A 22,489-nucleotide genomic window follows, 5' to 3' on the forward strand; every position below is an offset into this window, starting at 1 on the left:
TGTTCCCTTGATGATCTTCAATATTTCAGTACAGTACCAATATTTTATAGAAATGAAATATGCAGTATTTGGAATAATTAAACCATTTTCGTTACTGATTTCTATTTTTTCATTCTTAGGAGTTGGTTACTACTTATAACCAGGTCGCTCACTTATCATTTGGCATGCTCGTGTTATTCTAAATCCTGAAATTCCGCAGTCCAGAAATGAGTTGACCCAAGCCTTTCCCTGGATTTATTTTGAAGGGTTAAGGTGAAACTGTCACTCTGAGTTGCTGTTGTCCAACCGTCAGTTCCAGGATTTTGTTTATTCACTATCACTAGTTCAGTGATTTAGTTCCAAGTCTGGAGGCAAAATTGCAGGTCGTGGTGTTCTTAAGCAACTACTGCTCTTGTACTCCATGTGGCAGGGGTTGCAGGCTTGGATGGTGCTGTCAAAGAGCATGTTGTATCTTGTACCGTTTTGATCTTGTGCCATCTCCTCCTCAGAGTAGGAAGATAGCTGAAATTCTCTATTATTTAAAGCCTAGCCATGAACTTGAACTTGTAAAGGAAACTGTCTACTGTTATTCATTCATTACATCAACTTGTAGCTAAGGTTCTTCATGCAAAACCTAATCTGACTTAAAATTTTGGATTAGATATTCCTTCTGAAATCTAAACAAAATATGTTGAATTAAAAGGCTTTATGAACAAAATCTGTCAGTTTTCATTAAATTAATTGGAATTGTATTTTGAGGGGGGAGGTCCCTTATTTAATCTTTTCAGCTTGTACAAGTCAGCCATGACCATCTTTTTCCATGAAGTAAAGTATGATTAGCAATAATCATGCCAATAATTAGCATGATTGCAATCCTGTATAGAAAACCTGAGTAGGCTTGGAGCACTGTACAAATCTCAAAATCAGGGCGCGATATTTATTATTCTCGAATGTACACTTGATTTTTGTGGTAATGTGACTTTCATGTTGAGTTCTGAAGAAGAGTCATGGGACTCCATGTTAATTCTATTTTCTCTTAACACAAGCTGCCTGACCTGTTGAGTTTCTCTAGCAATTTCTGTTTTTGTTTGATTTCCAGCATCCGCAGTTCTTTGTTCTTATCATAGATTTTTTTTTCCTCTTAGATTCTTCAGAAATATGACCCTCAGAAAGAGGAAGAATTGAGAGTCTGGATTGAAGAAGTTACAGGCAGACGTTTGGGTGAGAACTTCCAACTTAGCCTCAAGGATGGTGTAATACTTTGCATGTGAGTAGCTGATTGCTTTACTAAGTCTTGTTCTCATTGGTGTGGATTATGCTGTTGTGAATGCTGCATTTAGCTCTGGTGCAATTTCCCTTGGGCTCACCTCAGAAGTATTCATGTTTCTAGTTCTGACTTAAATTTGCACTAATCGTAAGTAACACAACAAATACAATTGCTGGAAATCATGAGTTCTGATGAAAGGTTGTTGACCTGAAACATTCACTCCTGGTTTTAGTCTCTCCACAAATGTCTGAGTCTGTTGAGTACTTCCAGCATTCTTTATATCGCTTAAGTAAAAAAGAGAGAACTAGCAATTTTCAGGCAACTTGTATAAGCTCAAGATGTCTTAAAATGCTTTGGAGCAGATTCAAATAGTTTATTTGTTCTAGGAAATAAAGCCTTAGTTTACACAACACGTTCCTGTATTTACATATCAATCCTCCTTGTTTACCATTCTGTGAATTCAAAAGAGTCCTCTCTTATGTCACAGTAAAGTGTACTTAGTTGGACCGGTAAACATTGGCAGTCATGTTATGCGGATGGCCAGAGAAGGTAGAATTTCAATTTTTATTAAACTTTTCATGAGAATCATATTATTGTCTGTTGACAAGGTAATAATGATGGGGAAGTAATCCAAGATGAATCTGACAATTTTCTAAAAAAACGCAAAAGAACATGGTTTTATGATGGCAGAGTTGTGTAGGAACCTAGGATGGAGTAGCTGATGACAGGGAAACACGTAACTGGGGAAAGGGAACCTGGATAATTTGGATGAAGGATGAAAGCTGAAAATAACTTTTGCAGTAAAAGTTATTATTGAATTCAGGCAGTGGGAAGGGATCTCTGTGAAAAGATTGCTTGGAGCTTTGGTGGTTAACAAAGTGCCATGGGATTGTTTACATTGATTTAAGAGCCGAGGCATGAGGTCCATTTCTCACATCATATTCAGAAGACAGCACCTTAAATAGAGCAACACTTCTTCATTACTACACTAGAATGACAGCTGAGTATTGTGCCTGTCTTTCAGGAGGAACGTGTACCCAAATCAGCCTAACTCAAAGCAAGATTGCTACCACTAGCTGTTTAGGTGATACTTAATAAAATGCATATTTACTAGTTTGTTCAAAGAATAGCTGTCCAGTTAAGCCATGTAAAATAGACGAAAGAGAACAGGTTGATTAGAACTTTGTATATGATGAATAAATGACACCCGGAACTCTTAACTACTTAAAAGTGAAAAGGGCAGATTACAAATTTGGAATTCTAAAATAAGAATAATTTGTTTTTGCAAGTTTGCTCAAATTCCTGTTTTTCTCATAGCCCGTTTAGTTATTGACTAACAATACACTAGGTACATCTAGTACGAGTTTTGAGAAGATTTGTAGCTTAGGTTGAGGTTCTGGATGTAGGCTTGTTCACTGAGTTGGAACTTTTTGACACCATACTAAGTAATATCTCCAGTGAGCCTCTGGATGAAGCATTACTGATCATTCCTGCTTTCTGTTTATATGTTTGGGTTTCTTTGGTTTGGTGATGTCATCTCCTGTGGTGATGTCATTTCCTATTAAGATGTCATTTCCTGTTTTTCTCAGGGGGTTATAAATCTAGTCCAAGTCAGTGTTTTTTGGTAGAGTTTTGGTTGGAGTGGCCATGCTTCTAGGAATTCTCGTGCGTATCTTTGTTTGGCTTGTCCTAGAATGGATGTGTTGTCTCCGTCGAAATGGTGTCTTTTCTCATCTGTATGTAAGGATTTTAGTGAGAGAGGGTCACATCATTTTGTGGCTAGTTGATGTTCCTGTATCCTCATGGCTATGTTTCTGCCTGTTTGTCCAATGTAGTGTTTGTTACAGTCCTTGCACGGTATTTTGTAAACGACATTAGTTTTGCTTGATGTCTGTATAAGGTCTTTCAAGTTCATTAGCTGCTGTTTTACATGTTGGTGGGCTACCATGATGCCAAGGGGTCTGAGTAGTCTGGCAGTCATCTCACAAATATCCTTACGTACAGATGAGGAAGAACACCACTTTGACTGGGACAACGTATCCATCCTAGGACAAGCCAAACAGAGATGCGCATGAGAATTCCTAGAAGCATGGCATTCTAACCGGAACACTATCAACAAGCACATTGACTTGGACCCAATTTACCACCCCCTGATAAAAAGAACTGGAAATGACATCACCAACCCAAAGAAACCCAAACAAAAAAATAGAAAGCAGGAATCATCAGCAATGTTTCGTCTGGAGGCTCACTGAAGATGTTACCTAGTATGGTGATGAAAAGTCTGAAAATGAACCTTGTAGCTCAGCGAGCAAACCTACAATCCAGTACACCTGAAACATTACCTGTAATTTCTTCACTGCTGCTGATTGGTGTACAGTGATGTAGTGTCTAACTGAGATACTGCACAATGAACTGGGGGGTCAAGTTTGGAGAAGGAATGTTGAACATGTGCGTTTATAGGCCAGCTAATAACTTGATTGGAAGAAGAGGTGACTAGTGACCATCCCTAATAAAATGTGTACGTGTTAATTTTAGACTGGTTTCCATAGTGAGATTATTAAAATGGTAGAAGAAAAATCAACAATTGACGAAGCAAAAGTCTGTTTGTGAATTATTTATGGATTGACAAAATGGGTCACTTAATCGAAGGTTGTTTAAATATGCAAAATCCTTTCCCATTTAAAAAAAAATAAATTCTGATATTCTTAGACTCTGGGCCTAAATTTCACCCCTTCACACCTCGTCATGAAACTCCCTGCTGACTTTCTTCAATCTACAACTAATTGAGCTTTAAGTACATTATATCTAAACAGTCTCCATCTCCCCACTGAACATGTGTTTTTGGTGGTAGTGATGCATCACTAAAGAAATGTAGGTGAAGATTTATGCAAGCTTTTTTTAATATAGCGAGCCTTTGCCACATTGGATGCTCTGCCTTGACCTGTAAAGTAGTTTCAGCATTTAAAACATGCTTGTTTTCTTTAGTTACGATTATTCTAAAGTAGGCAAGAGTTCCCCACACTGGCACCAGACTGTGATATTTGTATTGGTGAAATGGACAAAGTAGATCTGCACCTCTGGGTGTGCTGTTTGAAATTGGTTTGAGTTGCTCACAGCAGCTTCCCTAGGAGTTCTGATGGAAAACCTATAAATTCTTTGAGCTTAGTTTACTCTAATCAGGACTTCATTAGGTTAGATTAGATTCCCTGTAGTATGGAAACAGGCCCTTCGGCCCAACAAGTCCACACCAACCCTCCGAAGAGTAACCCACCCAGACCCGTTCCCCTGCGTTTACCCCTGAGTAATGCACCTAACACTATGGGCAATTTAGCATGACCAATTTACCTGACCTGCACATCTTTGGATTGTGAGAGGAAACTGAAGCATCCGGAGGAAACCCAAGCAAATACAAGGAGAATGTGTAAACTCCACATAGACAGTTGCCTGAGCGGGAATTGAACCCAGGTCCCTGGCATTGTGAGGCAGCAGTGCTAACACTGAGCCACCGTGTCGCCCATGACAGTAATATCTCAAACGCGTCTTTGCCAGAATATCCATAACTGATGCCTCTATCATTTTTATTGTCAATGAGGTTGGCTCTGGATATGTCCAGTGTGCTTGAAGAAACCACATCAGCATTCCAATTTATTGATTAAAACTCTGCAGTTTCCTTCTCTTGATTGAAACTGCACGTATCAGGATTGTTTCTTGTTAGCACACAAAAAGTCAAAATTTATATTTTACTGTGGCTGGGAAATGCCTAATTTTGGAGAATTATCTGAACACTAATTGACGTTCAGACAGTTAGACTTTTTATTTCTTAGTGGAGTTGTTATCTACGATTTCTCTCATTTACTTGTAGTAAAACCAATCTAAATGCACATGGACACAAATTGCACCATTTGAATGTTTTACCTCTAGCTTTGAGGTATTGTCCTTTCTGAATTGGTTCGTTTTCAGCTTCCTGGCATTCTTCTTATAACAAAGCCAGAAAAACTGTCATAATAAGTTTGGTAATCAGCCTGGTTAGGTATCCTACTGGATATCTTGTTACTAGTCCTGTTTTATTTGTAAACAAATTAATTCCTAAAGTTGGATGACCAATCTTTTGTAGCCCTATGATAATGTTTGAACTGATCGTTGTGTTTCTATGAAGTTACTGGTTAGCAGTATAACATCGTCCTGAAGGCAAGTATTTTGGAATGTGATAAGTGAGCAAAGGAATGCAGTCAATTGATAGTATGACAAAGGGAAGATCAGGGACTCTGGAAAGGTTCATCAGGTCTTTAAATTAAAATTTTTGGCATTCTTGAATAATTGAATCGTTCCAATGGTCAGAAACTGTACTAAATTCTCAACCAATTTTTCAGGCTCATGAACAAGTTGCAACCCAATTCAATCAAGAAAATAAATGAATCCAAATTAAACTGGCACCAGGTAAGAAATAAAACGTTTTAACTGCAATCCTATCCTGACTGTTGGGAGTTTGATCTTAAAATATGTAGTGATGACCTTGACAAATTTCTAACCTACTGTTCTCTCAAAATTAGTTTGGATGGCATATTCTCTAGGATATGTTTGAATAAGTTGCTGGCACCAGCTGTTGGACTGCAAACTGGACAGGATACTGGACACCCAGAGAGTTATATCCCAAATGAGTGCTAAGCTTGCTTAGTTAATTCATTTTCAAATTATTTTTCTGATATTGTTCAAAAATTTCCATACAGCTGCTGGGCTAATAGGGAAAGGAAGCAATTTTGTTTAATTACCTGGTTTAATACCCTATTTTGTTTTGATTTGTTTTGTATGCCAGTGCAGAGCTGTGAGATTATAAAATGATTGATTCCTGAAATAGCGCTACCATCCATTTGTATCCATACTTTGATTAGCAATATAGTTTGCTACCCTGCAAGCAGGTGTTTTGGAGTGAAGTGTGCACGAAGTCTTGCAGTTGATATGTATAGCACAGAAGGAGGCCTTTCAGTCAATCATAATTTTGCTACTTTCTGTGGAGCAGCTGTGTCAAGTCCACTTTTGGAGGACTGTGTCAAATTCTAGTTGCTCTATTGAAAGAAGGATATTATTACATTGGAGAAGTTCAGAAAAGATCTACCAGCATGTTGGGACTGGAGAGTTTGAGTTATAAGGAAAGGCTAGATAGGCTGGGACTTTTTTCACTGAAGTGTTGGAGGTTGAGGGCTGACCATTTAGAGATTTACAAAATCATGACTGGCATGGATAAGGTGAATAGCAAAGGGTAGGGAAGTCCCAAAATAGAAGGCACAGAGTTAAAGTGAGAGGGGAAAGAATTAAAACAATTAGTCTTGCAAGTTTATTTCAGCATTGATCCCTGCTTCCACAATCCTCAGGGGGAGGAAGTTCAAGGCCTTTGCCATTTGCTGTGTTTAATTAAAAGTTCTTTGTACTCCCCTCCATGTCTTTCCAAATATTAAATCTGTGCCCTCTAGACTTTGTGCTCTCATCTTTTTCCTTGTCCATTATATATAAGCCTGTTATTGTCTTATGCATATCTGTGCAATCCCCCTCCAGTTCTTTTGCTTCAAGTTTTCACCTTACATTGTAGTTAAAATCCTGCACCCTGTAATTGGTAAATCTCTTCAAGGATCTTTGAATGATTCCTATTGACAGTACTAGATTTTGATGTCATTGCCTGATTGGAATTTAGGTGATCTTTATGTTTGAATAACCTTCAGATATTTTTCAAGAGGCACCGGCTAAACTGTAGTGGCATGGAATGAATCATGCCCGAGCAAACAGTGCTTTCAGAAGGATGAGAATTTTAAAGAATTTGAGATATTAATAAAACTGTAGATCTTTCAAAGTGGCTATATATTCTATATCATTTAACACTTGGTTTATTTTTCTACAGCTGGAGAATATTGGTAACTTTATTAAAGCCATTCAGTCTTATGGGATGAAGCCACATGACATTTTTGAAGCAAATGATCTTTTTGAGAATGGGAACATGACTCAAGTCCAGACAACACTTTTGGCACTTGCTAGTCTGGTAAGTGTAGTCCATTCTGGGATGTTATTAATTGGTGGATTTAATGCAGCACAGATCACTTAAAATCAATATTAGTGTTTTAATATTTTGGTATGGAGTGTAAGCGAGCTTTTCACATTCGCATGATTTGAATTGCTAAATTGAAATGCGGTGAAAGTGTTTTGATTAAATTTTATGGCTTTTTTTTTTCCCTTTCTGGCTTTTCTCTCTTTTATGGCTTTTCTCCCTTTCTGGCTCACTGAATGTTCGATACCTGAAAGGCTGGGCAAGCCTCATACTTGGCTTCCCCACTGCTGTCAAAGCCTCAAGAGCCATGAACCTCCCAGAGCCAGCCTGATGTGGCTCTCTCATTTGATTTTTCCTGCTCTGTTGCCATTCCTTGTTCTTCAACTCTCTGCTCCTAGCTTGTAACATTTCGCTTGCAAAATCAGTAAGTGAAAGACCATAAGACGTAGGAGTGGAAGTAAGGCCATTCGGCTCATTGAGTCCACTCTGCCATTTAATCATGGCTGATGGGCATTTCAACTCCACTTACCCGCACTGTCCCCATAGTCTATAATTCCTTGCGAGATCAAGAATTTGTCAATTTTTACCTTGAAGACGTTTAGCATCCCAGCCTACGCTGCACTCTGTGGCACTGAATTCCACAGGCCTAACATTCTCTGGCTGAAGAAATGTCTCCTCATTTCCATTCTAAATTCACCCCTCTAATACTAAGGCTGTGCCCACAAGTCCTAGTCTCCCTGCCTAACGGAAACAATTTCCCAGCGTACACCCTTTCTAACCCATGCACTATTTTGTAAGTTTCTATTAGATCTCCCCTCAACCTTCTAAACTCTAATGAATACAATCCCAGGATTGTGAGCTGTTCATCGTATGTTAAGCCTACCATTCCAGGGACCATCTCTGCTGGACACACTCCAATGCCAGTATGTCCTTCCTGAGGTGTGGGACCCAAAATTGGACAGAGTATTCTAAATGGGGCCTAACTCGAGATTTATAAAGTCTCAGAAGCACATCGCTGCTTGTATATTCCAACCCTCTTGAGATAAATGACAACGTTACATTTGCTTTCCTGATCACTGACTCCACCTGCAAGTTAACCTTTTAGAGAATCCGATCCCTTTGTACTTCAGCTTTATGAATTTTCTCACCATTTAGTATTCTTTTTTCCAAAAGTGTAAGACCTCACATTTTCTCATATTAAATTTCATCAGCCATTTCCTGGACTGCACTCCTAGACTGTCTAAATCTTCCTAAAGCCTCTCCACCTAACTTTGTATCATCAGCAAACTTCACCAGAATGCCCCCGGTCCTTTCATCCAGATCATTGATATATAAAATGAACAGCTGTGGCCCCAACACAAACCCTGTGAGACACCACTTGTCACCGACTGCCATTCTGAAAAAGAGCCTTTTATCCCAACTCTGTGCCTTCTGTCAGGCAGCCAATCCTCAATCCATGCCAGTAGCTCACCTCAAGCACAATGGGCCTTCACCTTACTTAGCAGCCTTCCGTGAGACACCTGATCAAAGGCCTTTTGGAAGTCTAGACAGATGACATCCACTGGGTTTCTCTGATCTACCTACTTGTTACCTCTTCAATGAATTCTAACAGGTTTCTTCAGCACGACCTCCCCTTACTAAATACCGGAAATCCATCCAGGGAAGTTATTTGGGTGGAACTGAGAAATAAGAAAGGGATGATCACTTTATTGGGATTGTATTATAGACCCCCCCAATAGTCAGAGGGAAATTGAGAAACAAACTTGTAAGGAGTTCTCAGCTATCTGTAAGAATAATAGGGGTAGTTCTGGTAGGGGGTTTTAACATTCCAAGCACTGACTGGGACTGCCATAGTGTTGAAGGTTTAGATGGAGAGGAACTTTGTAAGTATGTACAAGACAATTTTCTGATTCAGTATGTGGATGTACTTACTAGAGAAGGTGCAAAACTTGACCTACTCTTGGAAAATAAGGCAGGGCAAGTGACTGAGGTGTCAGTGGGGGAGCACTTTGGGGCCAGCGACCATAATTCTATTCGTGTTAAAATAGTGATGGAAAAGGATAGACCAGATCTAAAAGTTGAAGTTCTAGATGGGAGAAAGGCCAATTTTGACAGTATTAGGCAAGAACTTTCGAAAGCTGATTGGAGGCAGATGTTCGCAGGGAAAGGGACAGCTGGAAAATGGGAAGCCTTCAGAAATGAGATAACAAGAATCCAGAGAAAGTATATTCCTGTCAGGGTGAAAGGGAAGGCTGGTAGGTATAGGGAATGCTGGATGACTAAAGAAATTGAGGGTTTGGCTAAGAAAAAGGAAGCATATATTAGGTATAGACAGGATAGATCGAGTGAATCCTTAGAGTATAAAGAAAGTAGGGGTATACTTAAGAGGGAAATCAGGAGGTCAAAACAGGGACATGAGATACCTTTGGCAAATAGAATTAAGGAGAATCCAAAGGGTTTTACAAATACCTTAAGGACAAAAGGGTAACTAGGGAGAGTAAAGGGGCCCTCAAAGATCAGCAAGGCGGCCTTTGTGTGGAGCCACAGAAAATGGGGAGATACTAAATAATATTTTGCATCCATATTTACTGTGGAAAAGGATATGGAAGATATAGACTATAGGGAATTAGATGGTGACATCTTGCAAAATGTCCAGATTAGAAGAGGAATGCTGATGTCTTGAAACAGTTAAAGGTGGATAAATCCCCAGGACCTGATCAGGTGTACCCGAGAACTCTGTGGGAAGCTAGAGAAGTGATTGCTGGGCCTCTTGCTGACATATTTGTATCATGGAAAGTCACAGGTGAGGTGCCGGAAGACTGGAGGTTGGCAAACGTGGTGCCACTGTTTAAGAAGGGCGGTAAAGACGAGTCAGGGAATTATAGACCGGTGAGCCTGACCTCGGTGGTGGGCAAGTTGTGGGAGGGAATCCTGAGGGAAAGGATGCATATGTATTTGGAAAGGCAAGGACTGATTAGGGACAGTCAACATGGCTTAGTTCATGGGAAATCATGTCTCACAAACTTGATTGAGTTTTTTGAAGAAGTAACAAAGAAGATTGAGGGCAGAGCAGTAGATGTGATCTATGTGGACTTCAGTATGGCGTTCGACAAGGTTCCCCATGGGAGACTGATTAGCAAGGTTAGATCTCATGGAATACAGGGAGAACTAGCCATTTGGATACAGAACTGGCTCAAAGGTAGAAGACGGGGGGGGTGGTGGAGGGTTGCTTTTCAGACTGGAGGCCTGTGACCAATGGAGTGCCACAAGGATCAGTGCTGGGCCCTCTTTGTCATTTACATAAATGATTTGGATGTGAACATAAGAGGTACAGTTAATAAGTTTGCAGATGACACCAAAATTGGTGGTGTAGTGGACAGCGAAGAGGGTTACCTCAGATTACAACAGGATCTGGATCAGATGGGCCAATGGGCTGAGTTATGGCAGATAAAGTTTAATTCAGATAAATGTAAGGTGCTGCATTTTGGGAGAGCAAATCTTAGTAGGATTTATACACTTCATGGTAAGGTGCTCGGGAGTGTTGCTAAACAAAGAGACCTTGGAGTGCAGGTTCATAGCTCCATGAAAGTGGAGTCGCAGGTAGATAGGATAGTGAAGAAGGCGTTTGGTATGCTTTCCTTTATTGGTCAGAGTATTGAGTATAGGAGTTGGGAGGTCATGGTGCAGCTGTACAGGACATTGGTTAAGCCACTGTTGGAATATTGCATGCAATTCTGGTCTCCTTCCTACCGGAAATATGTTGTGAAATTTGAAAGGATTAAGAAAAGATTTACAAGGATGTTGCCAGGGTTGGAGGATTTGACCTGTAGGCAGAGGCTGAACAGGCTGGAGCTGTTTTCCCTGGAGAGTCGGAGGCTGAGGGGTGACCTTAAAGAGGTTGACAAATATGAGGGCATGGATAGGATAAATAGACAAAGTCTTTTCCCTGGAGTGGCAGAGTCCAGTACTAGAGGGCATAGGTTTAGAATGAAAGGGGAAAGATATAAGAGAGACCTGAGGGGCAACTTTTTCACGCAGAGGCTGGTACGTGTGTGGAATGAACTGCCGAGGATGTGGTGGAGGCTGGTGCAATTGCAACATTTATGAGGCATTTAGATGGGTATATGAGTAAGAAGGGTTTGGAGGGATATGGGCCAGGTGCTGGCAGGTGTGACTAGATTGGGTTGGGATATCTAGTCGGCGTGTGCAGGGGGTGAGGGGGTGTTGGATCCATAGAAGGTGTGAAATGGGTGGTGGGGACGATTTGGGAGGGTGAAAGGAATTAGCCGGTTGTAGCACAAGAGAAATGACTTGGAAAGGATGGAATAGCATAGGATGGAAATTTTAAAAAGTAGGACCACTTCAATAAATATATCAACGATGGTTTCAAAGCTGACTCTTTTATCAAGATACTTGGTTGCTAATGTCAACCTGTGGCTCAAAAGTTATGCTGAAAATAGGCCAGGCTACACCGGTCATTTGAGGTATGATAAGTACGTGGCCTGCATTTTCATTTCCAACCATTTTATGTTTGCATCTGATCTATGCTTGTTTTTGAGGGAGGCGGCACTGCATTTTATTTGGTTGTATGAGATGCAACAATGCTGTATGAGCCTATCGTAGGATTTGAAGTCAAACATCAGAACCTGTAAGTGAAGCTTGCTTTGGGGGCTGTAAGAATAACCCCTTCGAGCAAGCTACTCTAAAGAAACACCACTATGATATTGATATTCCAAGAAAATTGTTCAGACGATTTTAAAAATTACCATTTCCCATCCATAAGCAAGTTTACAGTAATTTCTCTTTACCAAAACATCCCAACCTTAAAGGTTGTAAGTGCAAACCTATTCTTGACCTTATCGGTCCCTTCTACTGGAACCTTTTCCTTACAAGATCCACTTGTATGACAAAGCAGAATGACCTCTTTTATCAAGGCTCTGAAGTATTTCTGGTTCTGTAACTCTTAGCTCAGTCTGATAAATCAAACTATCTTGCATTCTGCTCGAGCATCACCCAATCATGGGGTTTGTGTTTTATCCACTGCCCAAGAAGGTTCTTCATTACCAATTCTACCTGTTCATCTTGTTTGTGATGTCTTTTCTTATTTTGAAATCTTTGAATGATTACTGAGGCATTGACAAGAAATTCTGTTTACAGATCGTGACCTTTCCCTCCTCAAATGTATCCTCTGAATCAGTACTGGAACTGCATTTTCTTAGTTCTTGGTCACAGTCATGGCCTTCACTTCTCGTCTCTTATCTTGGGCATTTAGACATTTTTATATTTTTCTGTAGCTTGTACTGCATGCCCCACTATAGTAACCACCCCTAGTCATATGACCTTGCAGGCTGGTAAACTGCTCCAGGCAAGTAATCCCTACGTAGGATTATTTTCTCATGTTCTTCGTAGTCAGTGCATGTATGTATGTGTTTCCTGAGTTCTTACGTTCTGCCCTTCTGGTTCAAAATCATACAACTCTTGTATGTGAAGTACGTAGTACTTCATTAACGGTACCTTCAACATTTTAAGAGGCTGAAAATTCAAAACTCATCCCCACTACTTAAAAGGGATGCACCTTTTATAGTCTAATTTTCCATTTTGCCTTAAGAAATTGTTCATGTCATCCCGGATCCATTACTGACCCATTCCATTCTTTGGGTCTTTCTCTCTTGTCGGAAACAGGTTACCAGATCTGAAATCTCCCCTAGGTGGTTTGATGCAATATCTGAATGCTGTTCTATTTCTTTCTCTGATGTCTCTGCTTTAATACACTTTTCTAATGTGGTGTAATGCATTTAGATGAATGCAGTGAGTTAAGCTGATCATTGTTCCTCCTTGTGCAGTAGGATCATCATGCTGTATTGAAGGTAAATTTTGGATTCTGCCGGTGTACTAGTTGATATGGGCTATACATACCCCACCCCAATGATTTAAGGAATCTTTTTGCATGTACTATCCATGCTGGTTTGTTTGTAACTTGAAATTTGGATGTTCTGTCAGTATTTTGTGCAACATGTTATTAGTTATTGCATGACTTCTTACACAAAAAGTCATTGCTTAACAGACTGTCTGCAGGAGTGTGCATTCCTATAAGATTGATGTTCTTGCACGTGTCTTAAATCTCACCTTTCCTAAATTCATCTGTTTTCCAGTAAGCATTCTGCTGATATCCTAAGGCCAGTGTTCACCTACACTTCAGTGACTATGTCCACTGTAGTCTCTGTCCTTATGGTTGTCACAGTGGACGTGCTAAACCTGATTGTCATCTTTACAGAATGTAATACAGAAGCATTCAAATCTTTGTTCCATATTTTCAGGTTCATCATTACTACTTCATTAAAATCCTTGAGCTGAAGCAGCACTTACCCCTGCAATAGATGATGTCGTTGATATTTAATATATCAGGTCTATTCTTGAAGGGAATCTTAATGTTTGTCCAATTTCCATATGATCCTTCTATCATCAGTCAGCAGTCTCTCTGCAGATATCAAGAACACTTCTTGACTTTTCTATGAGAAGCCCCAGATTTCCTCAGCAGAATACAGTAATGTCCGGGTCCTGTGAAGTGTGCGTTGTATCGCATTACCTAGTGCCAGTACCTGTTCATTCTCCATGTCTGTACCTCATAAGAATCATCAATCCCACTTCAGTATCAAGGTCTGTTACATTAGTTCCGAAAATGCTTCATGCCTAATTCTGTAAAGGTAAAGTTCTATTTTTCTGTTTCTTTGTTAGAGAAGTGACTTGAGTCCCCATATGCTTGTATGGCTCTAGTTTTGAAAACATCAGTGGATAATCATTATTTGTGATCCTGCAGTATGACTCAGCCATTTCACTTCTGAAAACTACAAAGGGACTGCCAAAAAAACAGGGATTACTTTCTACTTTCTTCATCCTTCTAGCCAAGGAGATTGAGATTAACCCTCTGCTGTCTTTGTTTCAAATAACAATATCCATAAATTGCATTTGGCAGGGAAAGATTGAGATTTACAAGGATTTTATTGTTAATCTACAGTTTAGCTTTTTGGCAAAATAGGCAGTTCATCTTTTCCCTCCCAGTAGTCAGCACTCTTACTGGGGATGGATTTACCTTTTAAATACAAAATCATGTGAGCAACACCAGATCTCAAAGACATTGGAGTCTTCCTTTTTGAGTCTTAAAGGGACCTACATTTCTATCACTTGCATTAGCGGCTGGGAATTGGTCACAAGGTTTTATCATATTCCATGACATGTGAAAGTGCTTTCACAGAACTGCCAAACCATGGAAATGTGTATCATTGTAGCCAAATTTCTTTTAAAAACATCTCACACCAGCTTATAGTCCAATAAATTTATTTGGACGTATTAGCTTTCAGTGTGCTGCTGCTTCAACTGAAGCTCTTGCTTTCAAATAAACCTATTGGGCTACAACATGGCATTTGAGAGTTTTTAACTTTGTTCACCCCAGTCCAACACCGGTTCCTCCACATCAGAGCTAGATTTCATCATCTTTCAAAGGCTCTCACGATGCATTTGTCAGAAGCCTTAGTCAGGCCAACCAATGTGGTGTCATTATCCTTGTTCTGCTTTCTAATACTACTCACGGAGTTGTCTTTTTGCAAATAGCAGTTTAGCAGTTCCTCCAGCTTTTTTTTTAGACATTGCTGACTCTTTGGCTGCAGATTTTAGTCGAGATGTTGCACTAAATTGCTCAACGAGTTCTGGTGATTTTCAGGACGATGAAGAAGATTTCTCTGACCGTTGCAAGATGTATATTGTTCTTTTCTATTTATACAGGTGTACAATGAAGGCCTCATTGTATTCTTGCACAATGGTTTTTTGCTTCACGTGTAAGCGAAAGAAGTTGAGATTCTTGACCAGGCATTAATGTCCAGCTTTATAGATGCTTTTTGCTAAAGGATTTTGATTGCATTTGTTGTATCTAACAGGCTTGGAGAATTATCAAGAGAGCAGTTAATGTGCCCTGTGGAAGGTTGTTAATTGCAAAGGCTAATTTTGAGAATGTGGTTTAAGTGCTCCACCCAACTTTCCAAAGTTTGGTCTTTTTCTGTGAGTCGTGTTGGTCACCTGCATGGAGGGTTGATGATTAACCCATGATAGAGTACTCTTTAGTTGCATGGATGAATGGAGACCCAATAGAAACTTGGTACTGTCCAGGACAAAGCAGTCCCCATGATGAGCACTGCATCCGCCTTCAACATGTACTCTCAACATGTTCAGTTTCCATAGCGTATTCTTCAAGACCATAAAATGTAGGAGCAAAAGTAGGCCATTCCACCCACCAAGTCTGCTTCGCCATTCAGTAGTACCATGAGTGATGTGATAATCCACAGCTCCCCTTTTCTGCCTTGTCCCCATAACCTTTGTTTCCCTTATTGACTAAACATCTGTCTATCTCAACATACTTAGTAACTTGGTCTTTACAGCCCTCTGTGGTGAAGAGTTCTACAGATTGATCACCTAAGGGGAAAAAAAACTCTCATCTCTATCTTAAATGGGTGATTTTGTATTCTGATTATGCCTCTGTTCCTCATGTCTCCCACAAGGGAAAACATCCTCTGCCTCCTCTCGTCAAGCTTCATTAAAAAAAACTCTCCAAACGCCTAATTTCTCTGCCAAAAAAGAGAGAGGCAGTAAGTAAACCGTTTGTAGGTATCCCTAGGTGATTTGTATTTTAAAGAAAAAAAAGCATAAGAAGTGAGAATATTAACTGTTTTGTCAAATTGCTTTGCCCAAGGGTGTGTTCATGGGATATTGTCTATATTGGAACAGTTGATGATTAGTGGTTGAATCACATATTACCTTGTTAAATATTTCCATAGAGTTAGTTTTGCCAGTTCTTCTTTTTGTTTGTATTTTATCCATGTTGTGGGAATAAAGTTTTTGGCATAAAGTCTCAAATCACATGTGGAATAACAGCACCTTACATTTGCCTTTAAATATAAAAGTTAGGGTCTGGGTTTACAGTACTCTTGGGAGCAGTGGGTGTATGTATGCCTATCTTGTCTGGTCCATAACACACAAGACATGTTGCCATCATATTTCAAGGGCTGCCTGTGCATCGACAATAGTGCCAGTCACGCCAATGCTAGGAGTGCTCACATCTGAATGAATGACAGAAACATTTACATTAGGAAAGGTGTGCACAGATGTTGATATGGCAGGTCTCTTGGTGTCACCATTGTGTGCCAACCATGACCTAAATCTTTGTTTTCCCCTAGGTTTGGTTCCCAACTGGATCTTGTAAATGACAATCTTCTGATTAACCCCATTGCGCACTGAAAAGCTGAAGATTTTCCAAAAGCTTTCGATCTTATCTGTGGACAGTGATCCTTTCATTCACACTTGTTATGCGGCAATAAATTACAAAGTGCGTTCCAGAACAGCAAAGGCTTTCACCTCTTAATGCTGTTGAAAGTTATAGAATTTGGCACAGTAGCCCAGTTAAACTTGTATCATAATCCCTCGGTCTGCATATACTGAATATTTTAAAATTGTTACAAAGTGTCCTCTTCCGTGTGTAGGCTTGAATGTTCCTGTGGTGCATCTGGTTTCGTCATTCTGCTGTTGATTTCTCTCTCGCTTCACTCTCTCTCATATTTTGTTAAGTAATCGCTTTTCTGCACTGGTAATCCTACAGTGTTGGAGCTGAAAAATCAGAATTGCTCATCTTCAGATGGATTGAGATCTGTTTCTCTTCTGGATATTTGCTGTCATCACCATCTTAAACACACCTCTCCCTGTGTTCCTGTCAGCTCTCCCACTTCAGTCTCCTCTAATTGACAGTGGTGTTGCATGATCCTTATTTCTTTCAATTTTCCTGACTCAGTGTTTGTATTACAGAATCATGATGAACTCAGCTGTGATTTGTTTTGGTTCACTAGCCTTTTAAGTATTTTTGTTTCCCACTTTTTTGGTTTTGATTGTTACAGGAAAAGTGTTGAAACACTTAATATCTACACTTGGTCAAAGATCACATGACAACAGGTTATAGTCCAACAAGTTAATTTGAAATCTCAAACTTTTGGAGCACTGCCCTAAAGTGCAGAGAGCACTCAGGCGCAGACTTTATAATCAGAGATCAAAAGATCATGCAAATGGTGAGTGGAGTGTCGACAGGCTGAATAATAGGTCTCTGCAGGTAATCAAGTGTGTCGGACAGTGTGAGTAAAGTGTCAAAAGTTGAATAGCAAGTGTAGGGATGACCTATAATTTGATTAATTGAGGCAGAAAGAAATTATATATTAAGTTGTTGCTGGAGACAAACCAAATGACTCTAATAACATGCTAGGTGTGGACCCTCTGCATTTAACTCTTATACCTAGCATGTTATTCCAGTCTTTTGGTTTGTCTCTAGCACCATATTATACTAATTTGTTTTGTAATTATCTCTTTGCCTCAATTATAAAGTCTGTGCCAGGGTGCTCATTCCACCTGATGGAGGACAGTGCTCCGAAAGCGTGTGATTTCAAATAAACCTCTTGAAATATAAGCTGGTGTTGTGTGACTTTTGACCTTTCTACCCCCCAGTCCAACACTGTCACCCCCACATCATATCTGTACTTGAGTATGAAAGGCTTGACTATTGAAAGCATGCTGTTAGATGTGAATGGACGGTAGCTACTCATAAGTTACTTGTGCTTTTTAAACTATAGATGTACACAGCGTTGCGTTCAGTTAACACAAAGCCATTTTAATGAGGCTAAAATGTGTTAGTTGCCTGTAACATTTAGAAATGAAGATGAACTGAAAATGTTCCAACTTAGTGTCTCTAGAAGAGTTGATTGTACTGAGAATGAGAGAAGTGGTGTCTCACAGGAATCAATACTTTCAAAATTTACAAGTCACATCAAATTAGTATGTTTAAGACTGAGGGGGGACTGCTACAAAATTCAAGATGTTAAATAATGGGCACGTAAATACAAATTAGCAAGTGTGAGGTCATTAATTTTAGTAAGAGGAATGCAGAAACCACGCCATCCTTGGAATGCAAATATCTGAGTGGTCGAAGTCGAGGAGTAAAAAGATCTAGGATTGCACATTCGCAAGTATTTTTAATAGCCACACCACACATTAAAAACCTTAAAAATACAGCGATAATAATGGGCCTTATTTCTAGAGGAGTGGAATCCCTGCATTTCATATTAAACATGTGTAGAACCTTTAATGAGTTGATGTTCAATTAAGATAGAGGTGCTACAGCAGCAACCAATGTTAGTAAGGATGATGCCATAAATGAAAGATTAGAATATTCAGTAAACATCGAAAAGGGTGAGTTACTTTCTGTAGAAAAGGTGAGACTGAGGAGTGACCTCAGAGGCCATGTCAGTCTTAAAGCTGTTTGAAGGACTGGTTGAAAAATGATATTTCCAGGTTGAGAAAGTATAGCATTAGAGGCTGTAAATAAGTCCAATAGAGAACTCGGGGGAAAAAATTATTTAGCCAGCAATGGTAAAATGTGGGGCTATGTACACATGGTTAGTTAAGTAGAATAGTATTGAGTTTTAAAGGGAAGCTAGATAGGTGCATAATTCATAGCAGAAGAGAATATATGTAGTTGAAGCAAGTGAAATGGGGTGTGTGACTTTTTTTTTAAAGAGTTTAAATTTTAAAGCAGTACGTATGGATGGTGGTTCTATTTTTGTGAAGGGGTTTTAAAAAGTCTTTCAATAATGATGACTTTGAAACCAGTATGTTTCAGAGAGAGCAGGTAACTGCAAGATCCCCTGGGGTATTACTGGAAGTCTGTTTATATTGTGGTGGTTTAATAACAGGAGAGTGAAAATATTAAGCCATGAGCTGTAACAGACAAGGACTCTTCATTTTTGCTTTATTCACTCACTCGTGGGACGTATGCATCATTGTATTGGCCAGCGTTTGTTGACAGTTTCTAATTACTCTTGAGAAAGTGGTGGTGAACTGCTGCAGTCCATGTACTGGCACTAGACTCTCAATACTTTTAGGGAAGGAATTCCAGGATTTCGATATAATGACATTGCAGATATGGTGATATGTTTCAAAGTGAGAATGGTGAGTAGCTTGGTCAGGAGCTTGTAGATCATGGTGTTCCCATGTATGTGCTGTCCTTTTCCTTCTAGATGGAAGTGGTTGTGAGTAAGGAAGATGCTGTCTGAGGAGCCTTGGTGAATTTCTGGAATGCATCTTGTAGATGGCACAGACTGCTACTACTGAGCATCAGTGATGCAGGGAATGAATGTTTCTGAATGTGGAACCAATCAAGCAGGCTGCTTTGTCCCGTAGGAGTTGCACTCATCCAGGCAAGTGGAGAGTATTCTATCACACACTCACTTGTGCCTTGTAGATGATGGACAGGGAGTCAGTAAGTTACTAACTGAAATATACCTACCCCGACTTGCTTTTGTTGCTGTTGTATTTAAATGGCCACCTTCAGGATGCTGATGATGGGAGATCCAGTGATGGTAATCTCTTATTGGAGATGGTCCTTGTCTGGCAGTTGTGTGGTGCAAATGTTCTTGTTATTTTTCAGCCTCAGCTTGGATATTGGCCAGGTCTTGTTGCATTTAGACATGGACTACTACAGTATCTGAGGAGTTGCCAAAAATAGTGAGCATTGTGCACACATCAGCAAACATCCCCGCTGCTTACCTTAATGAGGAAAGATTGTTGAAATTGCAGGTGAATTGCGTGGTTTGGCCTAGGACACACCCCTGAAGAATTCCTGTAGCGATGTCCTAGAGCAGAGATGACTGACCTCCACAACCTCAAACACCTTCCTATGTGCCAAATATGACTCCAACCAGTGGAAGGTTTTCCTTCTGATGCCCATTGACTCCAGTTTTGTTCGGACTCCTTGATGCCACACTTTGGTCAAAAGTGGCCTTGATGTCAAGGGCAGTCACTCTCACTTAGGGGTGTGACGATGCTGTCACTTCAAAAGGTAATTTTGTCCTTTTTTTAAGAGAAGTTGTAAAGGCAGAGACACTGAGCAGTTGACCAGTACTACCAGAGTAAACAACTTGTGAGGCCTTGGGTTTTTTAAATAGCCTGAATGGGTGTGGCTAGCTCTCATAGATCAGGATTACTGGGTTTTGATTTTTTCAGCAGTCAGAACCTGCATGGGGTCTCAGAAGAATGGAAAAGTTCAGTGAATGATTCCTAGTTGCTAATTTCTCTCTGAATTTTTTCTTGATGATTTTTCCTCCTGGATCGGAGATCTGCATGCAAGAATCTGTGTCTGAATTTGTCTTTTTGCCAAGGGGTGTGTTTGAGATGTTTCTATATTGAAACAATTAATTAGTAATATATAATTTATTATTCAGTTAAGTTGTCCAATCATTAGATTATTCTAAATTCCTCTTGCTTTTGTTTATACTTTTTTTTTGTAGATATTTTTATTGAAATTTAACATTTTTGCAAATTTACAAAAATAAACAAAACTCTCAAATACAAACATTGATGTACAATTAAATCATATATACAATAGTCATAATTTAACAAAGAAAAAAGAAAGAAAGAAAACAAAAAAAGAAAAAAAAAACGAAAAAGAAAGAAAAAAAACTCAACTTTCTACTAATCTAACCTATAACTAACCAGAGTGTATACCTAAGTCTCTTACATGCTCGGAATGTATAAACATCAAATATAATAAAACCCGTATTCGCGCAGGATTCCTCTCCCAAGGGGCCCCAGAGCAGCCTGGTCTGAAATCTTCACTAAATAAAAGCCCTTGTTAGGATAGCCGAAATATCTGCATTTATATAATTCAAAAAGGGCTGCCATATTTTATAAAATAATTCAGTCTTTCGGTGCACCATATTTGTGAGGAAGTCAAGGGGGATATATTCCATAATTAATCTGTGCCAATTTGAAAGTCCAGGGGGGCCCTCAGCCACCCAGTTCACAAAAATATTTTTCCTTGCACAGAAAGAGAGAATAGAAAATAGTCTCTTCCCATACATATCCAGAGATGAGAGGTTTGAAAAGCCCAAAAGGAGAGATACAGGGTCCACCCTAATTTCCGTTCCTAAAATTTCTGTCAGGGTATTTGCCACTTTAGTCCAGTATCTGCGGATTTTCTGACAAGTCCACAGACAATGTACAAGAGTACCCACCTTTATTTTGCATTTAGGACACATTGGAGATGCTCCTGCCTTAAATTTTGCCAGTTGAGCCGGAGCTATATGGGCCCTATGAAGTATCTTTAGTTGGATAGCCTGAGTTCTGTTACAGATAGCAATTCTTCTAGCATTTTCCCAAATGTCATTCCACATATCCTCAGAGATTTCTAGCCCCAAGTCCTGCTCCCATGTTTTAAGCAGGTCATCCATGTCTCCTGAGACTCCATCATGTAGCAAATGGTATATAGTACTAACGGAGGATGCCCCCGCTGGTCGTAAGACATTACGTTCTCTGTCTGATTTATAAAGACTATCTATTAATGTAGTCTTCCTCTGTATATAATCTCGAACTTGGAAGTATCGAAAGAGATCCCCATTAGGTATTCCGAATTTCAGACGCAGCTGCTCAAAGGACATCAGGATCCTATCTTTAAATAGGTCCCCTAAGCATGAGATGCCCCTGGATCTCCAGAGTTTAAAGGTGGCATCTGTAATCCCCGGTTGGAATCCCCATGCGCCTACTATTGGTGCATGGGGGGATGTTTTATGTGAGTTACCCTCATTTTGCCGCATTATATTCCAGGCCTTAATTGTGTTTAATATTATGAGATTTTTACAGTGGTCTGTAATGATTTTCCTCTTATCTGAAAATAAAAGGTTAATAAGTGGGTATTTTACTTGGGAGGCTTCGATATCCAGCCAAATTGATTGTGGATCAGATGAAACCCAATCAGCTATGTAACTTAGTAGGGAGCTTAACTGATATTTCCTAAAGTCTGGGAAGTCCAGTCCTCCCCTTGCCTGTGGAAGCTGTAGCTTCTTCAGCTTAATAAGGGGCCGTCTATGGTTCCAAATAAAGGAGCCCAACCAGCCATATAATTTACGTAGGGCTAGCCTTGGCAGCATCAGCGGGAGCATTCTCATAGGATATAAGAGACGGGGCAGAACATTCATTTTAATTAATGCTATTCTCCCTAGCCAGGAAATCGGAAGGTCTCTCCATCGCTGGAGGTCCTGCCTTATCCTTTCCATTAATTGTACAAAATTAGCCCTATACAGCTGATCAAATACTGGCGTGATAAAAATACCTAAATATAAGAAGCCCTC

At 39.7% G+C, this 22,489-nt stretch overlaps 1 protein-coding gene across 1 annotated transcript in view; it reads left to right on the top strand.

Moving 5' to 3' along the window:
• Positions 1–22,489, top strand: part of cnn3a (calponin 3, acidic a) — a 103,405-nt gene that overhangs the window by 59,318 nt on the left and 21,598 nt on the right. The window contains exons 2-4 of the mRNA XM_060829951.1: positions 1,125–1,246; positions 5,617–5,683; positions 7,137–7,274. Coding sequence (XP_060685934.1) covers positions 1,125–1,246; positions 5,617–5,683; positions 7,137–7,274 — 327 coding nt within the window. The remainder of the gene's footprint in view (positions 1–1,124; positions 1,247–5,616; positions 5,684–7,136; positions 7,275–22,489) is intronic.

This window comes from Hemiscyllium ocellatum, chromosome 9 (assembly GCF_020745735.1).
Source record: "Hemiscyllium ocellatum isolate sHemOce1 chromosome 9, sHemOce1.pat.X.cur, whole genome shotgun sequence".
Taxonomy (NCBI): domain Eukaryota; kingdom Metazoa; phylum Chordata; class Chondrichthyes; order Orectolobiformes; family Hemiscylliidae; genus Hemiscyllium; species Hemiscyllium ocellatum.